Source organism: Pteronotus mesoamericanus, unplaced genomic scaffold, assembly GCF_021234165.1.
Source record: "Pteronotus mesoamericanus isolate MK-2021 breed Mesoamerican mustached bat unplaced genomic scaffold, CSHL_Meso_final contig_221, whole genome shotgun sequence".
Classification (NCBI taxonomy): Eukaryota; Metazoa; Chordata; class Mammalia; order Chiroptera; family Mormoopidae; genus Pteronotus; species Pteronotus mesoamericanus.
This window is the reverse complement of record NW_026555092.1, coordinates 14,942,937-14,967,822: the sequence shown is the minus strand read 5'-3', so window position 1 is coordinate 14,967,822 and position 24,886 is coordinate 14,942,937. Positions and strand designations below refer to the sequence as shown.

The following is a 24,886-nucleotide window of genomic DNA, read 5'->3' as shown; positions in this document are numbered from 1 at the left end:
ATGGAATTGCAAGGCCTCTTAGTCCTCTTAGGCCTCTTAGGGCTTAAGCTAGGAAGCTGTATAACATCACTTCTAGTGCATTCTACAAGTCAAAACAAGACACCAGGTCAATTCAGATTCAACTCCGGATGGGAGTCTCTGGATGGGAGATGTGTCAAAGTCATATTGCTAAAGGGTAACTGGGATGGGAGAGAGTTTGGGGTCATCAATGGAAAGAATCTGCCAAGGCTTGAGAAGGGCAAGTGGAAACACTTCCCCAATCCTAAAACTTTTTTGTTATTATTTCCCCCTTCCTCCCATATAAGGTTTGGTTAGTTCCTCCTTGGACGGTGGAGTCTGTCTGGGTCTCTCCATTTTGTACCCCCTTCCAGGCAGATGCCCTCCAAGCTAAGCCAGTGTTTTCTCCTTCTGCTTCCACCCACCTGTGCACACTTCTAGACTCACACAGAGATGCCCCTTGTCTGTTTCCTGGCCTGTGCCTTGGGATGGAAGGCATTAGTGTCTGCATCCAGGGCTCTCCACCAGTGCCCTGAAACTCTAGGATGGTGGTGCAAGGGTCTGATTCTCTTCTGCCCTCTCTCCATCCAGCCACTCCACGCTCTGTAACTGGGTCATCCTAAGCTTGGCTGGCGGGACCTAGGAGAGCGCGCCCCCTGCTGGCTATCGAGGGCCCAGCAAGAACTTGGGTTCAGAATCTCTGGGAGTCTCTCAGGTCCGGGGCCTCGAACAGGCTGAGGAGAGCCTTGCATCGACACGGACTTCAAGGGCCCTTCTGCTTTGATGGGGAAAAGCCGCCGAGCTGGGCCCTCCTCTGAGCGCGGAGCTGGAAGCGGGCCTCTGCTGGCAGACGGAGCTGTCCATCCACTACCTCCTCCTCTTCCGCGCAATGGAGTAGGGTTTAAGGGAACGCCGCTCAGGGTCCCAGGGTCCTTGCAACAGAGGGAAAAGGGCGCTTTGAGGCGCGGGGACAGATAGCTTTTCATTTTCTCTTTGAGATTCACCATCCTGGGGAAACAAGTTGTCAGTCTTCCCCTCTCTCCCCAGTTCTGAATCCGCCGCAGCCCGCAAATCCTGCTTCAGGCGCCTTCCACCTGAGAGCCGGAGAGGCCAACCCCCACCCCCACCCCATTCACTCTGGGCGTGGGGCGGTCCAGGAAGGAGAGCTCAGCTGTCCTCTGATACACGTACTACAGCAACACACCGGCAACCGAGAGGGCGAGTTTGGCACCGCCGCCCCCACCCCGCCCTCCCGCGGGCTCGTTCGCCCACACTCCCTGCCGCTGCCTGTCCCCTTTTCACGCCTGGGACGCGCCTCCCTCCCGCAGCCCAGCCCCGCGCGCTCCGAGTCTCCGCCGCCGTCTCTCTGGTCGGTTTACAGCCAGAGCATGGAAGCCGGGGAGCCCCGGGAACCCCGGGAGCCCCGCGAGCCCGGGCCGGGGGCGGAGACCGCTGCGGCCCCGCGCTGGGAGGAAGCCAAGACTTTCTCCGACAAACTCGTGCCCAAGAAGAAACCTAAATCGGTAAACACAGGGCATGGGCGTGGAGGGAGGAAAGGGGAAGGTCACCGGGGGAGGTGCCGTAAGCCCCCTGGAGAGGGACCTGTGGTGCCCCTCCGGGAAAGGACACAGGTCTTCAGCTCTAGAATGCGCCCGGCCGTTGGCGCGGGCTCGGGTTTATTTCGGGAGCTCTGCTTCGTGTTTTTTTCTGGGGCTCGGGTTCCACGCCAGGGTCCCCCTCCCCCATGCTGTCATCTGGGCCCAGCTCAGGGCCCCGCGGCTCAGCCCCTCCCGGAGCGGTCTGCCTGAGGCTCACGGGCAGTACTTGTTGGCAGAGCCGATCAGTGGCGCCTGCGGTAGCCACCCGGGCCCTAGTAACAGGACTCGGGAAACCCGGCTCCTTGCTGTGCGCTCCGGTTTCTGCCATCTGGGTACCGGCCTTCTGACAAGAGCCTCTCGGTTTGGGGTCTGGCTCAGGGCCCTGGACCCTGGGCTGGGGTGCTGTGCTCCCCGCGTCCTAAGGGTGCACTCAGGGCTCTGTACCCCTGGTTCTGGGCTCCCAATGCAGAACTCTGCGCCCCAGCTCCAGGCTCTGCTCCCCACGCAGTGGGCATTAACATCCCCCCTACCTACCGTGATGGTCTCAGCCCTGCAGGACTCACAGAGGAGAGAGGTTCTCTTCCCATCTGACAAGTCCTTGATGCCCTGGTTGGCCCCTGGGCCTTATTCACTCGCACTTCCCAGATCTCAGAGCTTGCCGAAGGGACGCAGAATAGAGGCTGGCTCAGAGCACCCCCTTGACCTTCCAGTGTCCTGCCGCTTCCATCCAAAGACCCAAGCTCAGGAGGCCCACCTGTCAACATTCATGACGTGCAGCTCGGCCAGGCCCCCTCAGCAACGGGACTGAGAGCGGGGTTAGGCTGGGTCCCTGCCTCAGGCGCTCACGCTGCACTGAGGGAGACCCTGCAAGTGATGAGTGCTCAGGCTAAAGGCCCTACAAGTGCAGTGGGGCAGAGGGAAGCAGTGACCGCCCACTAAGTTAGGCTTTGTAGAGGCAGCATTGGAGCTGATCTTGGAGCCCGAACAGGTGGTTTTTCCCAGGCAGAGATAGAAACTGGATGGGTAAAAGGCAAGGAGATGGCAACTGAGGGGGAGAGTGCAGGAGCTTTGGGAGAGGAGTTGGAGGAGTGCCAGAGACCCAGGAGGGCCTTGAGCCCCGTGTTAAGGAGCCTGGACTGTATTCAGGGAGGCTGGGGGTTTTAAAACTAGGTTCCATGGAGCCCCATGTTCCAGGGGGTCTGCACATGCGTGACTCCAATTTATTTTCCTTCTTCAAAGTATGTTTTAAGCAATGAAAAATGTATAATAAAACAACTCACTTGAATGTGTTATGTGGATGTTTTAGCACATTGGAGACCACTAAAATTAATTTATGCTGCAGGCTGATTATTAGTATTATTTTAACGTTTTTATTTATTTATTTATTTAATGTTTACTGTATTCTTTCGTTTTATTTTTAAGTATATTTTATTATGTTATTACAGTTGTCCCAGTTTTCCCCCCTTTGCCTCCCCCTGCCCAGTACCCCCCTCCCCTCCAGCATCCCCCCCGCCTTAGTTCATGTCCATGGGTTGTGCATATAAGTTCATCGGCTTCACCATTTCCTATACTATTCTTAACATCCCCCTGTCTATTTTGTACCTACCAATTATGCTTTTGAGTCCCTGCACCTCTTCCTCCATTCTCTCCCTTTCCCCTCCCAGTTGATAACCGTCCCAATGGTCTTCATATCTATGATTCTGTTCCTGTTCTGGTTGTTTGCTTAGTTTTTTGTTTTGTTTTGTTTTTTGATTCAGTTGTTGATAACTGTGAATTTGTTGCTTTTTTAATGTTCATCGTTTTGGTCTTCTTCTTTTTCTTAAATAAGTCCCTTTAACATTTCATGTAGTAATCACTCGGTGATGATTACTCCAGGTAGAGTAATCTAGGTTGTAGGTCCTTGCTTTTCATCACTTTGAATACTTTTTGCCAGTCCCTTCTTGCCTGCAAAGTTTCTTTTGAGCAATCAGCTGACAATCTTATGGGAACTACTTTTTGGGTAACTCTCTACTTTCCTCTTCTGCTTTTAAGATGCTCTCTTTCTCTTTGACTTTTGGCATTTTAATTATGATGTGTTTAGGTGTGGTTCCCTTTGGGTCCAGCTTGTTTGGGACTCTCTGTGCTTCTTGGACTTGTATGAGTATTTCCTTCACCAAATTAGGGAAGCTTTCTTTCATTATTTTTTGAAATAAATTTTCGGTTTCTTGCTCTTCCTCTTCTCCTGGCATCCTATGGTTTGGATGCTGGCATGTTTGGACATGTGTCAGAGTCTTCTTATACTCTCTTTATACAATAATGTTTTTGAATTCTTTTGTCTTCATTCTGTTCTGGTCAAATGTTTATTTCTTCCTCATGTTCTAAATCCTTGATTTGAATCCCAGCTTCCTTCCCTTCACTGTTGGTTCCCTGTAGATTTTTCTTTATTTCACTCAGCGCAATCTTCATTTCTTCCTTTATGTTGTTGCCACTCACAGGGTATTCTTTGAGCATCCCGATCACCAGTATTTTGAACTCTGCATATGATAGGTTTGTTATCCCCATTTCATTTAGTTCTTTTTCTGAAGTTTTGTTCTGTTCTTTCATTTGGGCCGTATTTCTTTGTCTCCTCAATTTGGCAGCCTCCTTGTGTTTATTTCTGTGTATTGGGTAGAGTTGTTTTGACTCCCTATAAAAGGCACCTGTAAATTGTGTGGGACAGGGTCTTAGGTAATCACCAGGGTGGGGCAACTCGCGTCACTGCTGTGGCTCTGTGTAGAGGGAAAGCTCGGAGAGGGGACCGTGCTGCTGCCTGGCCTCTGAGGGTTTGCTGGGCACTCGCCCCGTTTCTAGTCACTTCCCCCACTCCCCCTATGCGACTGGCGCCCTTCCAGCTGTTGCCCTGGTATTGAATCCCAGAGTGGGTGGGTATGCGAATGTTTTAAAACCATGCAGTCCCTTTAAATGGAATTCCTAAACATCCAGCAGTTTCTTCCATCATCCCAACCCACACTGGGTTTTACAGCCAGATATTAGGGGGATTTATGTTCCAGGTGCTGGAACCCTGGGTTGTGTGGTCTGGCCTGGGGCTGAGATCACTTGCTCCCAAGATATCCTCCCCGATTTTTATCCACCACATGTGAATGTGGGACCATTCCTGTTTCTCCATTGCTTCTCCACACCACACCTTGTCTTCTCTCCCCTCACCCCATCTCCATACCTCCACCCCTCCTACCCATCTGGATGAATGTGGCTTCTTTAAATTCCTGGTTGTCGGACTTCCATACAGTTCGATTTTCTGACAGCTCTGGGTGTTATTTATTTTGAGATTTACTGGTAATTCTTTTTGTGGTTGCGCGTGGAGATGAAGTGTGTCTACCGAAGCCTCCATCTTGACTGGAAGTCCCTATTAATATTATTATTTTTTTTTAGCAAACCTCAGAATAAAACTTTTCCTATTATCTGTTTAATAGAAGAGAATCTTAAAATTGTTGTCAATTATTGCTGAGTCTCTTGAGGCTTGTAGTTTAAAACAAGACAAAATACCTTTGATCATTTGCAGCCACCTGTTGGTATGAATCGGACCTTTCTCAATACTGTGCAAAACCCATCACATGCAGGAAAAAATTGACTAGATGATGAAGCTTAAGTCTGCACTGGCATCCTAACTCCCAGTTTCCAATTTGCCATTACTGCACAAACAACTGTGTTCTTTTCATTAGTTGATGTTATAGTAAGTACTTTATGTACATGTAATGCATTTGAATTTGTAAAACTTGTAAAATAAATTTATTCCAATAAGATATGATAATATCTAATTTACATATTGGGGTTTCCCCCAAGAGTTCATTTGAATAAAAGGTTAACCTACATTTTAAAAAAGCATGCAAACCATTATAGAGCAACACAGGATTTTATAGTGAGGGATTAACTTGTTTCCATTTTCACTTTAGAAAGGTCACGCTGGGCAGTGGGGTGGATGGATCGGAGAGGGTGTGTCTGGCAGCAGGCAGGCTAGTTAGAAGGCTGGTCCCTGTCTGAAGAGCAAGCTAGACTAATGTCATGGCCCGGGAGACAAAGAGAAGGGGATGGACTTTGGGAACTAGGGCGGTGAGTGGAGATCAATCCATTTCCTCCCCAGGCACCAAGGAATCCAGGAGCTCAGGCCCAGCTGTCAGTTATGACCTCTCTGTCAGCCCCTGACCCTCACAATTCTGAGAGGCAAGGCGCCTGGTGGCTTCCTGGCCCCTGCTCCTTCCTGCTGTAGCCCCTCCTCCCAAAGGCTATTTTGGGGGCTTTAGGCCTCATGGGCCACATCAGGGCCTGGCCTGGGCTTATTCACATTCCCAGGAGCCTGAGTGAAATATTTAAGCCCCAGACCCATAGGAGGCCCTCACCTCATGGGACCGGAGGACTTCCTCAGTACAAACCTATCTGCTTCTCTCTCTTCCAGCTGCCATTCTCCCTCTAAGTCCTTCTAGAAATAACAGCTTTGGGCCGTGTTCCTATCTTGGTCCCAACAGACAGGATCATATCAGTCTAAACAAGAGTCCCTCAGACAGGCTGGAAGGGGCTGTGCCACTCTCCGTTGTCACCCCAGTCCAACCCCTCTAAGCCAGAAGGGGAACACCAGCCTGGCCCCCACCCCAGTGGAAGGCAGAGAGCGCTGGCGGGCCAGGGCTCCCAGGCCGAGTTCCTGATCTCGGGTAAGGGTCTTTCTGACCTAGTTCCCTGTCTGAAATCTGGACTTCTTTCTGATTTCTGGGGGATCTGTCCTCAGGTTCCCCTGATAACACAGGACAGGGTGGCCTCCCTCTGCAGCTAGGCCCAGGAGGGTCTCTGAACGCTTGCTCCTACCCAGCCCTGGCCCACCCCTTTCACCCGTTCCTTCGGCTCCGCCTGCAGCCCGCGCCGCTCATCTCTTCCAGCTCCTGCCCTCCAGGCCCTGGGACTCCACCTCACTTGTACAGTGTCAGAGCAGGCCGAGCGGGGGCGGGGGGGTCAAGGTCCTGCCCTTGGGACCTACATTCCGAGGTAAAGAGAGGCCTGTCCTTAGAATCCTCAGTGTGAGGGCACTGCCCCTCACCATTTCTCCCAAATCTGGAAAGGGAGGGCTGCATGGGAGGGCTGTCCCAGGGAAGTGGCTGAAATAGCAGGGGTTGGGGGTCTCCTGAGAGTTACTGAGAAGGGGCCTATGGGGGATGGGGTGCTGCTGTGTAGATAGAGGCCAGAGATTTGGGATCTTATCCTGGTTCTGCCTTGACTTTGCTGTGTGACCTAGAGTAATTTTCTGTCCCTCTCTGGGCTGATTTCCCCATCTTTAAAAGAAATGGAGACTCCTGGAGGCAAGGCAGCTGAGACAGTTTTATTGCAATGGCCCAAGGTGGGATTGGATGGGGTCTGGGCAGGTCAGCCAGAGGGGACCCAGAACATGGCAGTCTGGCAGCAGGGACTGTGGGACAGAGAGTGAGGAGTGAGGCCTTGGCTGGCTTGCTGCCTGGGCTGGAGGGGCCAGCTTGGGAGCCTGCCTGAAGGGGCTGGGAGGACAGCCGATGCTCTGTCCTTGAAGAGATGGTGGACTCTGTCCCTAAGGCAGTAAGCCCAGGGGGTGGGACAAGCTCAGCCCCTGTCCTGAATGCCATCCAACTTCCTGGGTTTATGAGAGTAGGTCTCCCTACTCCCCCAACCCCACCCTTTCCATCCCTGGCCATCCCTCTATTGTTCTTTTTCTCCAGGTCTTTTAACTTTATTACCTCCATTCCTTGAAGGCTCACAGCTGCTGAGGGGGTTGGAAAGTACCCAGCCCAAGGACACACAGATACACTGAGGTGGCCAGTAACTGGGACAGTACTTGAGCTGAGCCCCAGAGGAGAGGCACCTGTCCTGCCACTGGCCTTAGACTGGCCCTGCTGGGCACATGCAGCACCTTGGTTGGAATAAAAGTCAAATGCAAACCGAGGCCTGCCTCACGAGCTTGGGAAACTCATTGGTCTTCCATTCCTGCTCTGAGGTTTCAAATCCTTACTAGCTACTTGCCAGTCATAGCTACTTCTGTAAATTGATTAAAATTAAAAACAATTAAAAATTCAGTTTCTCAGTCTCACTAGCCACATTTCAAGTTACTCCGTAGCCACCTGCACAGATCCGGACATTTCTGTCATCACAGAAAGTTCTTTTGGACAGTGCTCTTTTAAAGGATGGCACGAATCTCTGCATTGGGGACAGGTCATAAGCTCTATGGGGGCAGGGATCACACCTGTCTTATTTCCTGCCATGTCCCCAGAACAGTGCCTGTCACATGATAATCACTCAATGTTGTCAACTGATTGGAACCTAGGCTTGACTCCAGAAAGAAGCAGCGGGGCTAATGCGTGGCCGGCAGGACCGTCAGGAGCAGGCCCCAACTGGAGCCTCTCACTTATAAAGTAGGAATCATGGTCCCAGTACAGCTCAGGTCACAGAGATGTAGTGGGACTCTGGGTATCTGTGAGTCCCCTGGGACCCACATCCTGACCCTCCTCAGGGATTACAAAGGGCCCAGCTGGTGTCTGTTATGGCAGCCCCATCTCCATTCCACTGGAGGTGGTGGAGTCATTCTGAGGGCACCGGGGGTTCTGAAAGAAGGCCCTCTGCAACCTGGTGCCTTCCTACTCCTCTGGGCTCACCTGTATTCACACCCCCATGCTTGGGCTCTGCGCACCTCCGTGGATGCACCGTTTGTATGCACACGTCTTCATGCCTTCCTTCACCTTACTCCTCCTTCAAGTCTCTGCTCAAATGCCTCCTCTCCCGGGACAACTTCCTCTGAACCCCTGTCATCAAGACCTGGCTTTCACCTTTTTTTTGTCAGTCCCTTTTGCATCTCTGTTTACCTGACTTTCTCCCCCACCAGTCTGTGAGCTCTAAGGACAGGACCACCCCAGGCAGAGCCCATGTGCTTGGCACGAAGAACCAGTGAATGTTTGTCAAATTTTCAACAACCCCCCAAAAATATTATCTGAGCACCTGCTATATATCAAGTAATCTGAACAGATTACAGAGCTGCACTGAAGCTTCTAGTTCATGTTAAATTTGTCGTGGCAAATATTCTTTTTTTTTAAAGATTTTATTTATTTATTTTTAGAAGGAGGGGAAGGGAGGGAGGAAGAGGGGGAGAGAAACATAAGCGTGTTGTTGCCTCTCATGTACTGCCTACTGGGGACCTGGCCTGCAACCTAGGCATGTGCCTGACTAGGAGTCGAACCAACAACTTTTGGCTCACAGACCTGCACTCAATCCACTGAACTACACCAGCCAGGGCTCAAATATTGTTTCTTATTGAAATATGTTACTTAAAGGTTCAGAGGCATTAAAAATTTACTGAGCTCCTATTATGTACATTTCTAAGCACTAGAGATACACTAAATCAACACGATAGTCATAGTTCCTGCTCCCTCAGAACTTAGGCATGGTTCCTGCTTCCTCTCCAGAGTTCTGTCTAGATATAGAAATAATTAAATAAGCAATTATAATTTACTGTTAAATTTTACTAAAGAGGAAATAGAAAAATAAGAGAGGAAAAGGAAATAGGAGAGGTAGCAAACCCATGACCAGGCGTGAGGGAAAGCTTCCTAGAGGTGGCATGTATTTTGAGACCCAAAGGTTGGGTAGAAGTTAGCTGGACCGAGAGTCAAGGAAAGAGTAGATCAGGAAGGGGAACAGCATGTGCAAAGGCTCAGAGAAAGACAGGAAGGTGTGCTTCCACATGAGAAAGGTCAGCTTGAGCAAAGTGGGCTCATAGGAATGTAAGAGTGGAGAGAGAAGTAAGGGGTCTGTCATAAAGAGCTTCCTACTCCGCACTAAAGGCTGCTGGCTGGAGCCTGAGAGAAGTGGGCATTGCTGAAGGGGAGGGGCACATGATCAGATCTGAATGTGAGAAAAATCCCCTGGCAACAATATGGATGACAGGAGATGAGAGATGGTGATGGACTGGACCATGGTAGGGAAGACAGAAATAAGTGGACGGAGTCTAGTGGAGTTGACACGTGTTGGTGACTGATTGATGGGGAAAAGGAGCTGAGGAAGAGAGAAGACTTGCACTGACTTTGGGGCTCCTGGTTTAAGTGATAAGTGCATGGTGGTGCTGAGCAATGAGATAAGGAAGGAGGGAGGAGCCTAGGTTTAGGGGTGGAGAAAGTGGCAGCATTTCAGCCTTGAGCATGTTGAGTTTGAGTGTCTGTTAGTCAACTGGGACAGTCAGACACATGAGTTAGGAGCTCAGGAGACAGGTCTGGGCCGACATAAATTTTCTTATATAATTGTCATACTTCTAGGCACTGTTTCCTCCTAAGGGCCTGTAGCCCTCATTTTATAATGGAAACCATCTAGAGATCATCCTGAGCATCAGTCACACTCTGTGGCTCCATACACTGCATTCATTTTTCGGTTGTGTCCAGATGGCTGGCCACATTGCCAACTCACCGAGGGCATATCACTGCCATTCAATCATGCTTCTTCGTAGGGAGCCATCATCTCCCTCCATCCCCAGCTGGGTCCTTCACAGAGGGGTCCTGTCCTAGGGCTGCCCCCGTCCAAGACTAAGCCCCCTAAGGCCCAGGGCAGAGGTTGGGCCTGGGCCTTCTCCCAGCCCCACTACCCAGAGGGGCTGGCACATGAGACCCACCTCAGGGGAGTGTGAGTGATGGCCCTTCTCCTGTACTTCTGCAGCCCAAGCCTCAGAATGCAGTCACCATTGCTGTGTCCTCCCGAGCCTTGTTCCGCATGGATGAGGAGCAGCGGATCTACACAGAGCAGGGTGTGGAGGAGTATGTGCGCTACCAGCTAGAGCACGAGAATGAGCCATTCAGCCCTGGGCCGGCCTTCCCCTTCGTGAAGGTGAGAGATCGTCCACCACTAGCCATGCAGTGCCTTTGTGGGGGCTCAGAAAAAGCACTCCCATGGGTGTTTTAATAAGAAAGAGGGACCCTCGGGGAAGATGCTGCCCCACAGGAGCACAGCCTGGCTAGGGGCAGAGCCATGGTGGGAAGCAGGGGCCACCCCGTACTCTGGACTAATGCAGCCCCACACCAGGAAACCATCCAGTTTGGCAAGTAGAACATGGGCTGGAGTTCAGCCCCCACTCATGCTTTCAATAGATCAACCCACACAGCGGCAGAGATTAGGAGGAGAAAGTTTGATCTCACCCGAACCCTGGCCCTTGACCTCCTGTCCCTGTCCTCCCCAACCCTGGCTACCAACTCCAGATATTAGTCCCCGGGCATCTGAGCTGCAGGGTCCCCTCTCCCATCCAGGCTCTGGAGGCTGTGAACAAGCGGCTTCGGGAGCTCTACCCCGACAGTGAGGACGTCTTCGACATTGTCCTCGTAACCAACAACCACGCTCAAGTGGGTGTCCGTCTCATCAATAGCATCAACCACTATGGTGAGCATGAGGGATGTGACCATGGGGCACCCCTACCAGACACCTGGGGGTGGGGCCACACCCCTGCAGGGTAAGGGTATACCAACTAGAACCCCAAAACCAATTATGTGCTGGTAAACTGGCTCATTTTTAAAAGCAAAAACAAAAACGACAACAACAAGAAAACCTCCCAATTGCAGCATGGCCAGTTTCAGGGTGGAAACGTTCCCACCATGGCTGATTTGAAGCTGCCAACAGTTGAATAATCTACCTGGCTCAAAAAATCCCAGGATGTTTAACATTCGGTTCTTGCAAGCCGGTATAAACCAGCTCCAGCACACCACTGCTCAGGCCCCGCTCCTTCTGTGATAGGGCAGGGTACTTACTGCCTCTGTGCCTCAGTTTCTGCATCTGCAATGGGGCTAACAGGCCCCACACAGCTGATGGGAGAACAGGTGCAGTGATCAGAGTGAATGGGGCTTTGTGGCTTAATTCAAATTCTTGGTTGAAAATATAAGACCTTCCAGAGCTAGTTGACAAAAATCTTTTATTAGGTTATAGGAGTGTCTCTTAGAACCACAGGACAAGAAATAAAATCAGGCCTAAAAGGCCTGAATCGAAGAACTGGAAATCTCTCCTGGACTCTTCTCTCTCCAGGCCACATAAGCTCTTATTTCTGCTTCTCTCAGCAAGTCTGTTTCTTTATTTTGTTTTTTGTTTTTGTTTTTTGTCTCTTTCTGTCCCTAAACTAGGCAGGCTTCTTTGCTTTTCCTGAATGTGGCCAAAATTTTTAAGTGTACCAGTCCTTGTTTTAAGCAACCAAGAGAGTCCAGTTGGCATTTTTTAATCCTAATTTCAAGTTGCTGGGAATAGGAGTGACATTCAAAATATTTAACCACCTGTGATGTGTGGTTAATCAGGACGGACAGCGCCTATAGTTCTGGAGCCTGTCCAGACCACCTCCTGCTGTGCCCGGCATTGCCCCTTCTGTTGTGGATTACCCTGCGTGAGGGGTGGGGTAGTGTCGGGCTAACTCAGTGGACTCAGAGCAGTAGCCATTTACCAACCAGCAAATATTTTAGAACCTGTGCAGCCGTAGGTACTAGCTGGCTATCTGCCCAGGCTGTGAGAGAATCTGATTGGCCCAGCTGGGGTCAGGTGTCTGTCCTTATCCAATCAGCTGTGGCCAAGAGGTTCACTCATGGTTAGAGACCAACCTTGTGTAGAACTAGGATTCCCTGAGAAGAGGATGTTACTGTCAGCCAGGCAATCGCTCCAGAGGTGTGATCATCCTCACATCATGGATAAAGGATGGGGGTGCTTAGAGAGGGAGAACGCTGGCCTAAAGTCACTCGAAGATTCGCTCCAGTGCCCTGCCCCCATCATCACTTAGAACCAAGATGGTATCTATTGGACGTGGAGAGACCACTGTGAGGCCCTAAGGGCTGACTCAGGCATCACCTGGGTGTTCTGTACCTCTTCCCCAGACCTGTTCATCGAGAGGTTCTGCATGACAGGTGGGAATAGCCCCATTTGCTACCTCAAGGCCTATCACACCAACCTCTACTTGTCAGCTGATGCAGAAAAAGTTCGGGAAGCCATTGATGAAGGTGAGTGAAACTAGAGAGCAAGGATATGGGGAATCTGGCAAAGGGGTCCCAGAGGTGGGAGGCCTGGCTCTAAAACTCTGAGCAGGTGCTAGGGGTTGCTATGGTCACTGGGAGGCGACTACCTTTCTTAATTCCTATGGCCTGTCCCATAAACTGTGAGAACAAGGCCCCACCTATTCCACTTACTGCCCACCTATTCCGCTCTCCCACCCCTGCCCTACCATGTTAAGGATGCTTTAATTCAGCACTATCACCCAGGCTTCTGTTTCCATGGAAACCCTCCTTACAGCCCAGGGAGCTCCTCCCTTCTAGGAATCCTGCACGGCAGTAGGAGTTCTGGTTGCTGTGTGACCATGGGCAGCCTCCGCCCCTCCCTGGGCCAGTGAGGAGAGAGAGAAGTTTCTAGTCCAGCCTGAGCAGTGAGTGGGGTCTGGGAAATGGCCAGCATTCCAGAAGCTGAGGTGAGGTTAGGAGATCCAGCCACACATTCTGACAAAGAAAATTTCCCTCCATGTGTCCCTTTCAGGGGGCAGTTTCGGGGGCAGCCATAGCTGTGGTCCGACACAGGCTGACAGGCCTCTAGGCCCCGCTGCTAGAGAGGGCTCGTCAGGCTAAGCACTACTGGCAGGTTTATCAACCAGCAATATATTTACTCTTCTCTTCCTCCTTCATGCTGTCTCCTGCCTAGAAGCCTGGCTTCTCTCCTCCTGACGCCTCACTCCTCTGAGGTGTTTGGGCCTCTAGGAGGCTATCTTTAATCAGGAACCAGAAGCCATTTCCCTACACAGATGGCACACCCTCTGGCTGGGGCCTTGGCGCTGGCCTGCACGCGGGCCTCTATACATTTGCCATTTGAGCTCAGGCTGGAGAGCGGGTGGTGGTCGCGGGGGAGGCCCTGCTGAGGTAGGACTGGTTTTGGTTCATCTTGGCTTCAGTTATTGGCAGAGCTGAGAGGTTGCCTGGCCTGATGCTCAGGGCCTGGTCCTACTTATAACATCCTCAGGCCAGCAAAGTTGCTCTGGGGTTGGCACTGCTCACTTCTCCCGAAGCTCTGCCTAAGCCCAGCTCCTGTGGTCCCAGATTCCCAAAGAGCAGGGTTGAAGCAGCCTTTGGAGAGGTGAAGGACAGGGAATGGATTGAGCCAGCTGACCAGGTCTCCAGCCTCCTAGCACTGGCTGTCGTGGCCGTGGTAGCTGTAGCCTGGAGCCTGGGTTTCCAGCAGGCATGCCTGACCCTCTGGAGAAGCCCAGGGTTGCAGAGAGTCTGGGCCACAGTCAAATGTAATTAGTGCTGCCCCTCATGGCCACCCACGTTGCTTCAAGGAGCCCTGAATAGCCAGGCCGCCCTGATTAGGACATACCTGGGTGCCTTTGCAACAGTAGACTGAGGGTCCCCACACCCACTCCACTCAGGCTGCAGCCTGGGATCTCAGCTCCAGATGGAGCCAAAACATCCTTACTTTTACCTGGGCTTAGAGCAGGGGACAGGCTTGCTGGAATCTACAGCAAGAGAGTGAGGCCAAGGTAGGGTCAGTGCTCCTTCCTAGCCCCCCACAGGTCTTCATCAGCAGTCTGTGAGGAAGGACGTCAGCGGCCTGGGGGACCCTTCCTTCCAGCCAGGACTGATGTTCCAATGGTCCGTACCAGCATGACCTTACTAAATATTAAAGTATCAACATTCCTCCACACTGGTTGATAAATGGCTCCTGCCCCGAGTCCTCTAAGTGCCCTGCTCTTCCCTGGGACTCCCTCAGACCTTTCCACAAAGCAGCAACGGAAGGAAAACTCAGGCTTAGGCCAGGGCCCTCTGACACCTGCTCAGAGCAAAAACCACCATCCATTCTTATGGCCAGGTTTTAAATATTCTGAATATTGGCCCCCGTTAGCCTTGTTCCCTCTGAGCCCTGGGTGAGGCAGATGGGACAAGGAGAGCCTGAGATAGCCCTCTCCTGGCCCCAGGTGTCAGGAAGCCCCTATTGCCAGGATAGAGACAGACAATATTCGCCTCTCTCTGCCCAGGGATCGCAGCTGCCACCATCTTCAGCCCCAGCAGGGACGTGGCTGTGTCCCAGAGCCAGCTGCGCGTGGCCTTCGATGGGGACGCTGTGCTCTTCTCGGACGAGTCGGAGCGCATTGTCAAGGCCCACGGGCTGGACAGGTTCTTCGAACATGAGAAGGCCCATGAGAACAAACCCTTGGCCCAGGTGCTCCAAACACTCCCCAGAACCCTGGAGGGAAGCAAGGCAGCTCCCCAGAACCTACCCTTGGCTGGAACCTCCAGCCCAGAACCAAACTCTGAGCTTGGCCTAGAATCCAGCTGGGTCCCCTCACCAAGCCTCCAGGCTTCATCCCTCTCACTTGACCCCCTGGCTCCCCTCAGTGAGCTTCTTCCCCTTCCTGGAGCCCCTGTCCCCCTCGCTGCAGTCCCACCCTCCCTCCGAAGCCCTCATCTTCTCTCTAAGCCCCTCTCTGAAGCCTCTACCTCTCCTTTACAGCTCCTTGCTGAGGTCTCCATCCCTTCTCTCTCTTTTTAAAGATTTTATTTATTTACTTTTAGAGAGAGGAGAAGGGAGGGAGAAAGAGAGAAAAACGTTGATCTGTCGCCTCTTGCACACACCCTGTCCAAGGACCAAACATGCAAGCCAGACACGTGCCCTGACCAGGAATCGAACCGGCAACGTTTTGCTTTGCGGGACAATGCCCAACCAACTGAGCCACGCTGGCCAGGGCCTCCATCACTTCTCTAAAGTCCCCACTGCACTCTGCAAGCCTCACCCTCTCTCTTTGAAGCCCCCATCTTCTCTCTGGAGACCCGCCTACCCCTCTGAGGAGGCTCCCCTCCTCTCAGGAAGCCCCCACTTCCCTTGCTGGAGGAAAGAGAAAGCTGGACTGGTGCTCCTCACCGGGGCAGGGAGATCCAGCTGGGCATGGGGTCTGGAGCAGCCCCTCTGCTTTGGGCCAAACATCCCTAACTACCTCCTGCCATCCATCCCTTGGCAAGAGGCTCAGGGACCCTCACTCACTGTCATACTGCTCAGGGGTCTCCCTGAGAGCAGAATATGCCCTAGAGCCTGGTTGCAATTCCTTGGGGTTGGAGCTGCTGGACTTCTCCAGCCCTCCTGGGAGCTCCTATTTGTGAGTTTAACAAAAATCTCGACCATCCCGGAGCCTCTCTCTCCAGGGCCTCAGCAGGCTCCTGTCACGGCCCCGAACATTCATTTCACTTCCAGTCTCATTAGTTCCCTCTAAAATCCTTGGGAATCAGGGCAGGACAGATTTCCCACTAAGTGGTAGGCAGAGCCTAGGAGATCACTGCTTGCTCCAGTCACCCAGCAGGTGAGGGGTCTCCAAAATTGGAAGCCCACCTTTCCTTATTTCTAGCTGCTGTTGTAGTTTCCTTTTCTTCTTTCTTTCTTTCCCCCTTCCTTCCTTCCTCCCTTCCTTCTTTCCATCCTTCCTTCCTTCCCTCCCTCCCTCCCTCCTTCCCCCTCCCTCCTTCCTTCTCTTTCTTTCTTTCTTTCTTTCTTTCTTTCTTTCTTTCTTTCTTTCTTTCTTTCTTTCTTTCTTTCTTTCTTTCTTTCTTTCTCTTCTCTTTCTTTACCAGCACCTGGTCCTTTATTCATATGTCCTCATTAACCTTCATTGTACCCAGCACCGCGGAGAGTAAACCCTTTCCCTGACCCAAGAGAGCCAGAGCATGACACCCTGAGCCAGTCACACACTGGTCTGTCCATCCGTGTTGTCTGCAGCTGGAATCCACTCTGCCTGGAGGATATTTTTAATATCCTCCCTGCTGGGGAACATAGAAGGTCATATTACTAAGCAGCAGGACAGACACCCATATTCCCTGGGGACACAGAGACCGACATACACAGTAATAGCTGTCCTGGTACAGCTATCTTGACACAGACAGTTCCATTGATGCACAGAGTGGCCTGAGCAGGCAGAGCAGAACTGAGAGACGTGGGGCTCTTGAGAAGCTTTCCCACGCCAAACATCAAGACATGAGTGCTTTAGGGAGGAGCCCAGCGGGAGAGGGGTGGGGGTAAGTGTTCGGGAGAGGGATGAGTTCACAGTCTTCCCTTGCCTTCTCCCAGGGACCTTTAAAGGGCTTCCTGGAGGCCCTGGGTAGGCTGCAGAAGAAATTCTACTCCAAGGGCCTGCGGCTGGAGTGCCCAATCCGCACCTACTTGGTGACGGCGCGCAGTGCTGCCAGTTCTGGGGCCCGGGCTCTCAAGACCCTGCGCAGCTGGGGCCTGGAGACAGATGAAGCCCTGTTCCTCGCAGGAGCACCCAAGGGCCCCCTGCTCGAGAAGATCCGCCCGCACATCTTCTTTGATGACCAGATGTTCCATGTGGCTGGGGCTCAGGAGATGGGCACAGTGGCCGCCCACGTGCCTTACGGCGTGGCACAGACACCGCGGCGGACTGTGCCTGTGAGGCAGGCCCCAGCTACACAGTAGCTGAGCCCCCAGCTTCACTGACCCACAGTGCTCCAGGCACAGCTCCCTGTCCCACGTCGGCGTGTCGTCCAGTGGACCGACCCTCCTGATCCCTTGCCACACTGCCTTGCTGCATGTCTGCCCTCAGCCCTCTGAGCGAGGTACTAGTAGGCAATGATGCAGACGGGGCTGGCATTCTCTCCAGCCCGCATCCTGGGCCAATGCTGTGCCACAACGCTGGTTAGGAAAGTAAGACTGTGGCTGGACTTGCGGGGAAGGGAAGGTGATGGGGCTGGACATGGGAGGGTCCAAGGAGCCAGGATGCCTCAGAAGGGCTCTGGGATGAAAACCAGCGCAGTGTCGTGGAAAGGACACTGCGCAGAGAGAGAAGGACCGGGCCTCTGAGCTCTGTCCTGCCATTAACCGCCTGACTTTGAGTGAGTCCCTCCCCTTTGTGGACCTCAGCGCCCCATCTTTTAGGTGGTTTTCAAACTCTCCTTTAGCTAAAGAAGCTTGTTTTTTCTAAGATTGCCCTCTTTGAGGGAAGGATTCTCTGCCAGGGCTGTTGCTGGCCTGCACGGCACCTTTGTGCAGATAACAGAAGGACGCTGTTTCTAGAATGAATTTTGAAAAGAAGGCCCTTCCTCTGCGCTGCTGTACCCGTGCTGGGCACACAGCTTGCTGAGCAGGATATCAGTGGGATGTCAGCCCCCACCAGCTCCTCAGCCCAGAGGCCTTTGTCAACTGGGCGAAATGCACAAAAGGGTCGTCCACAGCAGCCCTACCTATAATTTTACACACTTGAAAACCACTGGACAAGATGACCCATTTGCTTCCTGTGATCCTCTAATCTGACTCATCAGGGGTCAGCTGCCAAGTGGGGATGTCTGTGAAAGGAATGAGCGAGTGGATTAAACCTGCATGCAAACTCCAGTCAAGCCAGCAGGGGGCACTGCAGGCACTTCCTGGGGAGCCGCCTTAGTGGCAGCCTGCTCAGTGCTTCCATTGCTTTTGCTTTTAGCCAAAGTTCAGTTCCTGCCTGCCAACTCCCTCACCTCAACACTCACTCCTTCAATTATTGCATCCTGCTGTGTCACCAAGCAGCCCTGCCAGCGGGGGAAAAGGCAGAGGATTGGGGTTTACTCTTGTGGGCCCAGGGGGCGAGAGCTCAGTGGCTGAAGCGGAAGGTGGTCCAGGCTGAGCTTCCAGGAAGGAGGGTCTGCCTGGGATGATGTGCGATGTGTGAGGAGGTCTGGTCTGCGGCAATGACTAGTTAGGGAAGAAGGCGCTGAAATGTGCTCTGGAAGCTTCTCCAGCTATGGGATCGTGAGTGGCGGTAATGAGCTCTCTGTCACTGGGATGCTGTGCAGGGGACATGCTCCGAGGAACACCTATGAATCCTCCGCCCTTGCAGGAGCGCCTGCAGCCCCTTCGTCACCACTTCCAGGGTAGAATTTTCACTGCTTGATGAGTCGGCCCCCTCCTTTGCTAACCAGCCCAGTTCTCTCTGGAGGGATGGTGGGCACCAATGGCTCGTCCCTCGGGAAGACCCAGAGGTGTGAGTGGACATCTGTATGGGGGCGTTGATTGCCCAGTTCCTGGGTGGGGCGGGGGACTCCTAGCTGTGAGCAAGCACTTTGTGAAGAAAGCCAAAGGTACTGTCAAAGTGGGCCGGAGCCTGGAGGTGTGTGCCGGAGAGCCGGAGTGCTTGTGGAGGCGGGGCAAAGGGGTGAAGGACCATCCAGGGCCTGACCTTTGTCCTTCTGAGGACTCAGCCCAGGGTCTGAATGGGCACAGGTTCTGGGCAGCGCAGGTAGGGCAGTCATTACAGAAAGATCATCCAGGAAGGAGAAAAAAGTGAGGACCCAGAGGCAGTTCTCTAAATGACCAATAGTTCAGCCAAAATTGAAGTGCTTGGCTGGGCTTTTACCACCAGCACCCAGAGGCTGGTCCTGGGGCAGAAGGGCAAGGCTGTGCTGAGTGCGCAGGGCAGGTGCCCAGCACTGACTTATCAGGGGGAGGGCATGTGATGAAGATGTCTCTGCATAAGGCCCTTTTCATCCACAGCCAGAATCTTTTTGGGCAACAGAGCAAGCTTTCAGGGCAGAGGGCCTGGTTTTGAGCTCCTTCCTCTACCCATGCTCCAAGCCCAGCTGGAGTTAGTATGAGACCTAAAGGGGAATGAGAAGGAAGTCAGAGAGCTCAACCTAGGTCACTTTTGATCTTGGCTGAACCATAGCAACATCTTCTGCTCACCATCCCCTCGGTCAGAATCTCCCTCGTGGATGGGCCTCCAAGGCTCCCAGAGCCAGACAGAATGGCTGTGTGATCAGGGTGGACATGCACTGTGAAAGCAGACCAGATGTCCCCTAATTAAGATAAACCCCAGGGATTCTGGGAATCAAGAAGTCCTGCCTCCAGGCCCTTGTGATAAAAGCTGCTGATTCTTCTAGGTCTCTCAGGGAGCCAAAAGATAAGGTGCAGTAAAAGCCTGGATTGCACTGGAGCCTCCATTAATAGGCATAGACAGCCCTGGGCAATGAGAGACAGTGGGGTCCAAATTCTATTACTGAAGCCATAAAGATTGAGCATCTCAGGCCTGCAAAAAAAAAAAAGCTTTCAGAGGCTGGAACAAAAGGCTGATAGTTCTGAGGGCAGGTTTAGGCAGCAGCCAGACACACCTGATTGTTGCAAGAGCCAAGGAGAAGCACTCACCAGGCATTAAAAAGTCAGGTGAGCACTAAAGCCTCAGACCCGACAAGTCCTGCAGCGCTGGGGCCCGACACCGCAGCTCCCGACATGCTGGACCCCTGCAGCCAAAAGATTGCAGCCCAACAGGTCTTACAGAACTTGTCCCAGGAAATGCTTGCCAACAAAGTCCCAGGCCCACTAGAAACTGCCACTTAGCAGAAGAACAGAAGCCCTGATAGAGCCCTGAGACCACTTAGATCATTGCAAGACATCCCCTCCCTCTCCCGAGAGTCCAATCAGAATGGTGGGGATATAGCAGAAAATGCCAGAAGAAATCAAAACTAGTAAGAATTTCAAATACAAGATGGATCTGGCATCGTAACGATATTCAACTGGTCTGCACCAGTACAGCCAAAATATTGAAATGTCTTCAGAACAGTTGGTAGGTTGCTCTGGACTGAGTCCCTGAGTGGGTCTGAATGGCCTCAGTCGCCTTGCCCCCTCCACTGTGACTGCCCCCCTTCCCACCATCCAGTTAAAGAGGCTTCTCAGGTGGCTTCTAGGAGGCTGCTGCTGCACGATGGACAGTGTCCCCTCTGTTTGGTGGTGCCTGTGTTGGTTTAGAAAGGTAAAGCAATTTCCCGGTCACAAAGCTAGTACACGGCAGCACAGGAACTCAACAAAGTTTGAAAGGAACTCAAAGCGGGCCCACCAGGCTTTTAACCATTTTGCTATATGGCCCATACATGTGCATAGCGGTGACAATAAAATCTTCATAACAAAGTAGTTCACCAAGAGTCTGTTAACATACTGGCCTCCTGCATGTTAAAATGCTTAGTACTCTTGAGTGGGTACATTTTTTACAGCTTCCTAACTAGCAAGGACAACTTTAGAGTCAAACGTTTGCAGAGCCTTTGGAGCACCTCAACACCCCCAAGTTCTGAGGAACCCAGTTTAAAGACCCGGAACCGATCTAATGCAGGGTTGGTAAACTATGGTTCTTTGGGCCAAATAAAGCTCACTACCTGTTTTTGTAAAAAACAAACAAACAAACAAACAAAAACCTTTTATTGGAACATAGCCATGCCTCTTTGTTTACGTATTTATGGCTGCTTTCACACAGCAATAGCAGAGGTGAATTCTTTTAACAGAGATCGTGGAGCTGAAAATATTTATCTGGTCCTTTACAGAAAAAGTTTGCTGACCCCCCAGGCTAAGGCAAACATCCCCAGCTTGCTCTCCAGTGGGAACGGCCAGCTCACAGGCACCCAAGCGCTAGGAGGCAGAGGCTGGCTCCACTGCTGAGGGCGCAGCCTGGGGCCTGGGGGAGATGTACGTGCCCATCCGCAGGCACTGATGGAGCTGTGGAGTCGCATAGGTACCAGCTCAACACCCCGGTGTTAAACACAGCAGACGCTTGTCATGTGATGAGTTAAGATTTCAAGTTTTGACTACTTTCAAGTGACCTGTGTCCTGTTGTAATTTGAAATGTGGTTGATGCACAGATTTGTCTTATGTGTGCCCCCCCCCCCCAAGCCAATGAGCAAAGGGCAGGGAGCAAGACTCCTGTTTAGGGCTAAGCCCGGCTGGTTGTCCAGCATCTACTCAGGACGGTTTTGTTGTTCTTGTCATCGCCCTCATGGGCCCACTTGCGAATGATAAATGCAGGCGGATGGACAGGCCTTAGCTAAATATGAATTTTGGGTGAAGTACCCAACGTTGATTTCAGTGCTCAGATCTAACAGATCATCCACATGCTCTCTGTGGAAGCAAAAACAAGCTCTTCACAAGGACGGTCCCAGTGTGGCTTTAGTTGGCTCAGGAGTTATGGATCAAGTGAGAGAGAAAAATCCAGTGAAAACTGGAGTGGCAATTTTCTTGTGCGGTGAGGTGTGGCCAAGAGACACACATACCTCATGACAGAATTGTGGAGCAGGAGAAATCTGCAGATTTAGGGATTTACCAAGGTTCCAGGATCCATGGCAAGAAGAAATGTGGAAGCCGCCCTACCTACAGCCATGGTTGCTGTCGCTGCTCCACCACGATACTCTTCTCCGCTAAGCCCAGGCATTCCAGGCAGTCACTACCAGTGCGTTGGAGGGGGCAAGAAAGATGAAAGCCTATTTTGCCATCTGCATTGGATACTGCTTTGGATGTGGTATGCAAGGCCCTGAATACTTATTTTCTGATGCTGTAGTGCTACTCTGAGATTTCCAGGGTCTCACCCCACTGGGACAGAACACAAAGAAGGAGAATAGCAGTTGGCAGCTTCCTTGGGAGTGCCTGAGAAACAGTGTCCCTGGTTTTCACTCACTCTTCAAGCAAAGTGCAAACACCCATCCTGCCAGTAGGTGGCGCTGCAGGCCCGCACTCAGCTGCTTGTGGCGGTAGTTGTTAGTGGTTTTATTTACCGGTTCCTTTATCTCTCCTCCCTTAGTATTTGGTGCTGTCTTGGACTCCCGCAGGTACCTTAGCCAAAAAGTATTGTACTTTAGGCTCTGAAAGTGTTTGTTAAGTGTACCTGTCTGAGGAGCTAATTGCTCTTACAATAATTGTGATGGTGTGTATGGACACACTCAGTGTGTGCCTCAGGATAAAAAACCATGCGTTGTATGCATGTTTGTGTAGCTGTGTGTAATCGGTCAGCTATCTGCTGACCACTCTGTGTCAGTGTGTGTGGGTGTGTACAGGATGGTTATCTGTTGACCAAGTGTCCTGGGCCCCACACACTGACGGCCAGCCCTGCTTCCTGGGACTAGTTCTGGCTATTCCTATCATCTCGTGGGCATTTGCACATGTGCCACATGGGGGTTGCTGAGGCCAGGCCCTTTATCTTTCTCTTCATCTTCTCGCTTCTGGCCAACAAGGTCTTGGCTCCTAACACTCTGCCTCCCACCCCTACTCCCTGCAGCCTTAGGAAGGAAATGGTAGAATCTGTGCTAGGGCGCCCCTTTTGGCTACACCTGTCTTAAAATCTTCACTTGTTTCTCCCCTCCCCCTGACAGTCCAAAGCTAATGTGCACAGTTGGGAAGACTGTGCACTGCACAAGTCCAGACGGAGCCATTCACATCATGATGTGAGCGGTACTTCCTAGGCAGCTGCAAAACCTACCAACTGTGCACAGCTGCCCTGGTCATCTCATGGCCATGATGGGAAAGCCGCCTTCTTCACTGTGCCCCCTGGCCCCGCCCAGCCTAGGCTGGGATTCCTTCCTCTGTTTGTGTGTTCTAGTCTGGCCCAGAAGTGATTTACCCTTGGCCTTAGTCAGGAAGCATCTCCCTGATGGGCCATCCACAGAGGCCTTTGGGATTCAATTTACGAAAGTAAGATATGGCTGGCAACCTTTCAGTCACTCATCTGTAACACAAACCAAAACTTGGTAGACTGGGGTCACTGCCTCTCACGCTCCTGGCCTCTGGGTAAATGTGCCTTCACAGGCCGACTGTTAAGATGAGTCTGCCATGGAATTAGAGTAAAGGCCTCAGGGCTAGACTTATAACTGCCACCAAATAGAAAACCATGAGAACATCACAGACAAATGCCTGGGCCAGATCCCAAACCCTGATGCCTCCAAGGGCCAGGCAGGAAATAAATAAAAAAGCGAAGAGGGCCAGGCAGTGTCTTTAGTGGAATGGAGAGCACACACTCTGTTTGACGTGGCTCCTACCCTGTGGGAACGTGGGCTGGTGTTGCCAGATATTTCACCCCAGTTTTCAAGGGGAACTACGAATCTGGGCTTTTAAATGTTGGCAACTATTCTGAATTTAGAAAACACTGTGCAGGCCAAATAAAACACACCTTCTAAGCTAAATCTGGCCCTTCCGTCTCCAGTTTGCACCCTCTGGCTCAGGTCCAGTGGATTGAGTTTTTCAGAACCGAGTAACTGAGTGTAAGGATATTACATTCAGAGGAACAGAGTTTTACATCTTTAAGAGACCTTAGAAATAATCTAGTTCATCCCTGTGTGTTTTAAACTGTATACATACAAGCTTCTTTACTAACTTAATAACTCACATATCCTTAACTTCTAGTTTTCTCCTTAAAAGCATCTCAGTACCCCCAATTTAGAACAAGATTTAAAATGAAGCCTCTACGTATAGTATGTCTGTATCTACCTGTCAGCAGCCCTATTTTATGCCATTTGCTTAATGATAGCTCTACCTCTGTCTTTTGCAAACGTGAGCTGTCCTGGTCTTCCTCCTAACCCAGGGGTGTCCAACCTTTTGGCATCTCTGGGTCACACTGGAAGAAGAAGAGTTGTCTTGGGCCACACACTAAATACACAAACACTAACGAAACAAACAGACAAAAAAATCTCATGATGTTTTAAGAGAATTTACGACTTTGTGTTGGGCCTCATTCATAGCCATCCTGGGCCACATGCAGCCTGTGGGCCGCGGGTTGGACACCCTGCTCTAACCTAACCTCCTTGGATTGCTTTTTATGGCAAAGCTCTTAAGTGCCTCCTTGAACAGTTGGACCACATTCCTCTTTATCTATGGGACTTTCATTGCCCGGGGATAGATAAGACTGCTCATACTTTTCTCAGCTTTTCCCCTCCTCAGGCCACTATCAGCCTTCCCCAGCCCCCAGCTCTGTCTGGCTCCGAAGCGTTTACCCAATCACATGATAAAGGGTGCTGCGTGCTTGTCAGTGTGGACCCCTCTCGCTCATGCTCGCCTGTACCATAATTTTACAACATGGGCTTCTGCTTCTTAAAAGCCATTCAAATAAATAGGAGACATTTAAATTAAACGTCTATTGTCTTGTTTTCCCCTCTCACAACTGTAGTCACAGACTGGCTTAAGGTCGCATCAAGAGATGCCACCGTGGGCACACAGAGTGGGCAGGCCCGAGGTCAGTTCCACCCATGGGTGTCCGTGTCTCTCTGCAGACCCTCTTGCCACACAGGAAGAACACTCAGAGGGGAGATTCTGTGACGGGCGGCAGCCTGAGCCCCGCAGAAGACAAGCTTCCCCTAGCAGGGCTCTTGGCATGGACTCAGTGTCCCTACCTGGAACCAACAAGGCTGGGGGGCGGGTAAAGTGGAAGGAAGAAGAGGAGCTAAACAATGATGTGAGATGAAGGAGGAAGGGGGTGACACTGACTGCAGCCTCAGCCTCACAAAATCCTTGCTCCGGCCCCCCAGGACCCCCAGAGCCCACCTAACCTA

At 51.7% G+C, this 24,886-nt stretch overlaps 1 protein-coding gene across 2 annotated transcripts; it reads left to right on the top strand.

Annotated features, from left to right (window-relative positions):
* Positions 1-1,232: 1,232 nt before the first annotated feature.
* On the top strand, positions 1,233-24,468 carry NT5C1A (5'-nucleotidase, cytosolic IA). Of its 2 annotated transcripts, XM_054572028.1 has the most exons (6): positions 1,233-1,520; positions 10,278-10,445; positions 10,862-10,991; positions 12,458-12,580; positions 14,599-14,783; positions 16,677-24,468. In XM_054572028.1, the coding sequence occupies exons 1-6, from the start codon at positions 1,386-1,388 to the stop codon at positions 17,040-17,042; spliced, it is 1,107 nt and encodes a 368-aa protein (XP_054428003.1). In that variant the 5' UTR covers positions 1,233-1,385; the 3' UTR covers positions 17,043-24,468. The 2 variants fall into 2 exon arrangements, with proteins under 2 accessions (XP_054428003.1, XP_054428004.1); XM_054572029.1 differs by lacking the exon at positions 12,458-12,580.
* The last annotated feature ends 418 nt before the right edge of the window (positions 24,469-24,886 follow it).